Source organism: Xiphophorus maculatus, chromosome 3 (assembly GCF_002775205.1).
Source record: "Xiphophorus maculatus strain JP 163 A chromosome 3, X_maculatus-5.0-male, whole genome shotgun sequence".
In the NCBI taxonomy this organism is placed as follows: Eukaryota; Metazoa; Chordata; class Actinopteri; order Cyprinodontiformes; family Poeciliidae; genus Xiphophorus; species Xiphophorus maculatus.
The window spans coordinates 26,643,391-26,650,483 of NC_036445.1; the positions used below are offsets into that span (position 1 = coordinate 26,643,391).

Here is a 7,093-nt window from a genome sequence, read left to right on the forward strand (position 1 = left end):
CAAATATAAATGGACCAGATTTCCCCACAGCGACATAAAAGTCCCAGTTGTGACAAAGAGTTGATGGCAAGTGTGGCACAGTCAGTTACACGTTTTGGAAGCAATTACTTTTTCACAAAGGGCCATGTTGTTGTTTTTTTTTTGATAGATTTTTATCCATCAACAGATTAAATCGTCATTTGAAAATACCTCTCTGTATTTAAATTGGTTATCCTTTTTTTTTCTCATATAAAACTGAAACACAAACATGTCACAAAGAAGAAAAAAAACAGAAGAGATCCTGCATGACTACTGGTGTCACTGCTGTTGACGTTAAAGTGCATGAGAAGAAGAAACAACCTGCAGCTTGGTCTTGTTTTTACTGAAAGCAACAATCGGAGCTCCTAATTGACTGAATTTTGCTTTCAATATGCAGCGCTGTCATGTGGGATCTGGATTTACTGCTTCCTTCAACAACAACAACACCACTGCCTCATCGCTCTTGTTAAATTTTATTACCTTTCCTGGAAATGGCTTCGTTTGACGGCTCATCACCATTGGGAGCAAAATCCATTGTATTTTTCAGAAAAATACACAAACATTTGTCAGCTCTAAGGTCAGACAAACCAAAGCCAGATAAAGCAAATAAACAGATTTTTCACAGATGAGCGCCTATTTCTTTTATGCAGTCTACTGTTTGCATATATATGTAGCATATGGTGATCAGCCTACGTCTCTCGTTAGCGCGGGCTGACTCATGTCGTTGTGAACATAAGCTAATGAAACCGGGTAATGCAGCCCTGCAAATCAGAGAAACGGGAGCCAAGGTTATAGAGACGCTGCAGAGAAATCGTTAGCACTTGTCTTGTGCAAAACAATATTTTACTGCGGTAAAGAAATATGATTATGAAGTTGCCGCATGAACGCCAAGCCCCCTTTCTGCCCCTCACGTGCAACACACAGTAAGTACTGGTTTTAAAAAGTGAGAAAAGAGTTTATACTTCAAATTTTTATTTATTTTATTTTATTTTTTGGTTTCGTTTTTTTTTTCTCGTAACAATCTATTGTTTTCACAAATAAAGTTGACATCTGCTTTGGAGCTATTGGCTAAAAGCTAAAAGGCTAGTTCACAGTTTCAGATATCATCTTTAGTCCACACGTTTTATGAGACCAGTTTGCAATAAATAATCATTTGTAATAGAATTTTATCAAATTACCTAACGCTCATTAAGCAGAAAATTTTGTTTTTGTTGTTTTTTTTTACTTTTTTGCATAAAAACAAAAATTTTCAGCTTTGTAAGAGAAGGTTTACAAATTCTCAGTAAATTTGCATTAAACACCTTAGCTCAGAATCTGTATTTTTACTTGCTGCCATTTGATCAGCAAATCACTCTAATCACACCAAAACGTGAGGATTTAAGTGTAATAATATCCCGAATTAGAGAGATAATTGGCTCTTTGAAGTCATGGCAGCTTAGGATTTTCGAAGTAGGGCAACTCTTTCATGTGTTATTAGTTGTGCTTAAACCGCATCTTTAAAGCACGGGGATGGGGAAAAGGAAAAGCTGGCTCACAGAGAAAGGCTGATCAAAAACAGGGAAAGTTACAGGCGCTCGGGTCCGTGTTCCTCCAAAGTACGTACAGTACGTCTCATTCGGAACGGGGTTGTGCTGATTGTGCCACGTATCTGCTGGGCGAAGAAATCCTATGAACAGAGAGGAAGGGGGAGCAAGAAACGTCAAACTGCTCACAACAGTCAAACCGGAGTGTGTCTCCGGCACACATGCGTCAAGAAAAAAACCCAAACTGCCAGGCTTACTGGCTTACCTCAGCACTGCGCCAAAGAGGAACTGTCACTGGATATTACGGCGTGGACCGCTGAGCTGATTCTCCTCCTTCTCGGTGAAACAGGGACAAGCTTCACAGGCCTCTGCTTTCTCCCACTCATTTGCCCAGAGGGGGGGGACGGACGGACGGACGGACTGAAATGTGCCCCTGCTCTGCCGTGTCACTGCTGGAAACCTTCACATTAAAAATGAATGACTCCGATAAATAAAAGCCCTCAGCGTTGGTCACAGAAAGCCTCTGTGGTTTGTTTGGATTGCGTATGCGATTTGAAATTTTGAGACTTTCTTTATTAGTTACGTAAATGACATGTACAGATTCAGATTGTAATTTGCAGAATTTATGGCGGCCCCTGAGTAAGATTTTTTTTATTTTTTTTTGGGGGGAGGCACTTAAGGTGTCAGATTTCATGGTTTACTGTGGTGAGCTAACAATGACCCTCACATAATTCACTTCCCATTATTTAATGAATGAATACCAGTATATATAGTATAAATAGCATTTGGGTATCACTGTTGTGCAGCAAGAAGGTTGAGGGTTCGAAGTCTTTCTGCATGCAGTTTGCATGTTCCCCTTGTTGTTTCTCTCCAGGTATTCCAGATTCCTCACTATTCCCTCAAAATGTTCCTTAGTTGTTGTTTGTCCCGTTACCCTGAAATGTATTGGGGAGTTGTAAAGGGGAAACCCTGCCTCTTTGAAGGACCTTAATGATATGAGTTACAACATTTAGTTTCTATTTTCTGAATAGGTGGCAAAGACAACGGCTGGGTGGATAGCAGTAAATTAATGGGGAAGACAATGTTATTTCTCTAATTTAACTCAGTCATTTCCCTATTAGCGCCAATTAGCTTCATTGTGTTTATAAGTGTCATTTGGCAATTTTTCGAAAATTGTCTCTGATTATTGTGCGGTTCCAGTTTGAATGGACTAGAGCTCCAGCTCGGAGGCGGACAACAGAAACGATTAACAAATGGCAAAATGTGGAATTATCCTGGGATCGCTAAAAAGGGGGCGAGTCAAGAAATCTCACGATTCGAGATCTTGCGACGGTAAAAAAAAAAAAGAGACACAATTTACGGTGGCCACGACGTGCAAACCACGTCAACAAATGACTAAAACACAACAACATGTTCAAAAACACAACAATATTAACTAGGCATGTAGAATACATGATGACATTTACAAAACAGAAAAGGCAGAGTGGGATACCTGAGACATCGCTGTTTGGACGACGCCTCTTTTAACTTTAGAACCGAAAATTATACTGGCGTTTTATCTCTCTTTCTAAAGACAAGTAGGCAAACATTCACCGTATTTTGTATTGCCTGAACTGCCAAAAAGAATGAAGCAGTTTAGGCTCGATAGCGGCAGCTACGTTTCCCTCGTGTGCCTACTGCTACATTTGTTGAAATTCAGATTTTCGACAAACGCGCGAAAGTCGGAATAACTTCCGGTGGCAAAGGTTGTCCAGTCAGCAATGTCTGAGGTTTCCCAACTCTGCCGGGTTTTATTTTTTAAATGTTGTATTCTTTTCATTTGTAGTTGTGGGTAGGTAATGTTGTGTTTTCTTAATTTGTACTAATAAAAATGTTTGGCTGTCTGAAAACATGAATTTCCATCAGCACCTCCACCAACAGGAAATTCTATTTGTCACGAAGAAACTGTGACCATTTACCGCTAAAGAAAATGCGGAAGGTAGCGTCATCGTTTGGTACTTTAATGACTCCCGACTGCATTTAATTATGTCTGTTTCAAAATCCAAAACACAGATTAGTGTCACCTTAATTATATTACACTGACCAATGTCAGATTCATAAAAGTTTTATTTCATTTTATTTTTTGTGAAAACACAAAAGGGACATTTTAATGCATTTTTTGGACATTAGAAACGAATTGACAGACAAGAATATGCAGACAAATGAAACCTGAAGCAGATTAACCTAAACGGAGCAGACATTCTTTTAAAAAAATGTATTTGTTAGACCAATTTGTTGGGGGATGGGAGTTAGTGGTCTTTTAAAAAAAAAATTGATTATATCTTGTGTCGTCATTATGAGCTGGTTGTACTCAATGATCATTACAGCATATAGCTGACGCTTTTAATCCTTAGTAAATTTTGTGAATGTGAATCTAAATGTAAGGTTATTCTTCAAAAAAGTAATCACAAATTAGATTATTTTATTTTCTTTAATCTGTGTGAGAACTGAAGTGTTCGTGGAGGCTGGTTGGCCTAGTTCACTTGGCTTAAATATGGGACTCTATAGGCAGGAAATGGGCTGACAAAATGGCTTGTATTGGGACAGTCCCTGGTTTACATAGTGGATGCATCTTCATTCATACAGTAGGTTAGATCAACTCTGGACACAAAGTGGTATCCACATGGCCCTAGAAGTGTTGTCTGGAATTTGACTTATTGTTTAACAACTCAATAATAATAAAAGTCTAATTCTTTTTTTAATGAGAGTTGTTTTGCTGACATCAGTTATCAAGTTGACTAATTTGGATCTTCCAGAAGAAGCCGTGTCTACTTAGTGCCCATCCAGCCTGGGCAAAGTCCATGACTGGCCCACATACCTGCTGACTGGGGGTAATTTACCACATGGGTAGGTCTAGTGCTCTTGCCCCTGTTGGCATGGAAACCCCAATCAACAGCTGATTCTATGGTCTCTCTTAAATGTGGAACCCATACAGGCCCAAAAATTGGCAGAAAAGTAGCTGTGGCCATTCTCCAGCTATCATCCATGTGGACCACGTTCCTCTTGCTCAGGCTGATTTGGTATTAGTGATGAGCAAAAAAAACCCCTCATCACTAATACCATAGGGTTCAAACACAGGGTAGTTTGAATCCAATGTTCATATTACCCTAGTCTGAACATAGGTTCAAACTACAACACATCTAGGACCTCCATTCAGCCCATTCCCTACCATTGTAGCGTCTTACATGTAATAGCTAGTTCAGCAGTTATGAAATGTGCGTGGCTGACGTTAATCCTCGTTCAAAACAAACAAGCGTTTCTATGCGGAGCGGCGGCTTAAGCCAAAGTCTCCACCATCTCCTCCTCCAAGGACAAGCGGGCAGACGAGTGGCTGGGGCTGGATCTTGTCTTCAGGCTGATGGAGCCGTACAGTTTGGCCGAGCGCTTGGAGTAGGCCACGAGCTTCCTCCTGTACATCTCCCCCTTCCACATGGAGATCATGAGCAGCGTGGAGAGCACGACGCCGCCCAGCGTCAGCAGGCAGAGTCCCGCGATCACGCAGCGGTCCAGGTGGGCGCCTATCCGGGCGCTCTCCATCTCCAGCCGCTCCATCTCCCGCGCCGACACGCTGTCGCGGTCCACCTCCACGTCCCGCGGCACGGCGTAGGAGATGATCACCAGGGAGATCCCGGTCACCAGGAACGTGACCGCGCTGATGAAGCCGTAGTCCACGGAGCTCCCGGAGCCTTCGCCGAAGGAGAGGTCGTCCTCGGACATGCACGAGAGCTCCGGCAGAGTCTCGGAGCAAGGCTCGCCGTTGCGAGCGGGCCTGTGCGAAGTTTTGCAGCCGGTCTCCGGGCTGGCCAGTCGCAAGTTGACGTTCTCGTCGATGAAGGTGAAGGAGGTCTCCAATTCCTCGTCGCAGCAAACTCGGAGCTTCTCCTCGCCGCCGGGGGGAGGGCAGAGCTTCCCCTCCGCGCCCGCCCTGCGCTGCGCTGTCCTCGGTGCTGAAAGGCACCGGCCGCGGCTGCCGCTGCCGCGGGCGGGAGCGCAGCCGCCCTCCCCGGGGAGCCCCTCTCCTGTTGATCCGGCCGACTTCCGGGCGTGCTGCACACCGGAAACCCGGTCGAGTGCTTCTGGGTTCAGCTCGGACTGCTTGCCTGCCTCCTTTGCGGGAAGCAGCTTCGGGGAAGCCATTCGTGTTTCTCTCTGAGACTTCCTCCCACGGCGTCTCCACTCCACAGCATCCCTAAGAAGTGGGGGACAGACACGCCGGATCAGAGTTTGAACATGGCAGCCTACATCCGAGATCTATTTTTTAAAAAAAGAAAAGAAAAAACTTGGTTGTATTCTGGCGAAGTTGCGCAAAAGTGCACGTGTTTATGACTCAGAAAGAAAGAGCGCTTTAAAGCGGATGGGCCAATTTGAAAGAAATCCGCGGACGCTTCTCTGAAAGGCGCTTACAGAGCTCGGCGATTAGCCAGAAAGCCTCCATATCCAATTAGGAAAACATACCACGTTTAAACCGAGCTTAAGCTAAAACCATTTGTTCTCTAGTGGACAATACCTGATGTACACTCGCACACACACGCCTACGCACCCCCACCTACACACACACACACACACACACACACACACACACACACGCACACACACACACACACACACGGTTGAGTAAAAACTCATCAATTCATGGGAAATGCAAGCATAGTACTTAGGTCCACCAATATAACGAAAGCCTATCGGAATGCCCCTGAACACTTCTGTTCTTTTCCTGAATTCAGACCCAGGATGTGGCTTAAGCCCCTCTGCATAAGGGTGGACCGTGCACAATCCTCTTTTATTTGTTCTTTTCTAATCCCTGACAAAAAAAAATAAATAAATAAATAAATAAATAAATAAATAAACGCATCAGCACACCGCACTGATATAACAGATACAGAGCGGCGGACGGACTCACCGCGCTACCTCAGCATCCCGATCGACTCCTTCTTCTTCTTCCAGCCACAGGACCAGGAGGAGAGATTAGGGGGGGGGGGGGAGAAAAAAAAAGAAACCTTATCGGCGAGTGTGCTTTGAGTTCCCCCCCCATTTCCCCTCCTCCTACTAATGCACGATGCTGTGGCGGAGGGGAGCTTTCCTTTAGTCCCTCCCACACACACACGCAGAGAGAGAGAGAGGAAGAGGAAGAGAGAGAGAGAAAGCGCCTATGAAACGCTGAAAGGAGCGCCGTCGCTATCTGTGAGCCGATTGAGATCACTGCCAGTCAGTCAACACAAGCGGAGATGAGGATTTGAAGGCTGATCCGAGGGAAGACCCGGAACTTGATTCCCCACCACACCCCCTCCCTTCTGGTCAGAATGCTTCCTGACTTAGGAAACATAACCAACAGATGCCCATTTGCCAATGAAGTCGGGTCTTTTTTTTATGTGTGTGGTAGTGACGTCACATGAGATTAGCACTCTGTGTATCCGTCTATCTCTGTATCCAGGGACGTCTCTAGGGTTAAAATACACAGGTGGCTTCCTCCCCCCTCCTCCTTCTCCCTGGGGTTGGCGGCAGAAGGAGTGTAG

General features: G+C 44.5%; 1 protein-coding gene across 1 annotated transcript; it reads right to left on the reverse strand.

The window, feature by feature from the left end:
- Positions 1–3,635: 3,635 nt before the first annotated feature.
- Positions 3,636–6,883, reverse strand: tmem74 (transmembrane protein 74). Its single transcript, XM_023330401.1, has 2 exons — positions 6,481–6,883; positions 3,636–5,769 (listed from the first exon to the last, which is right to left on the reverse strand). The coding sequence occupies exon 2, from the start codon at positions 5,715–5,717 to the stop codon at positions 4,857–4,859; it is 861 nt and encodes a 286-aa protein (XP_023186169.1). The 5' UTR covers positions 5,718–5,769; positions 6,481–6,883; the 3' UTR covers positions 3,636–4,856.
- Positions 6,884–7,093: the final 210 nt, after the last annotated feature.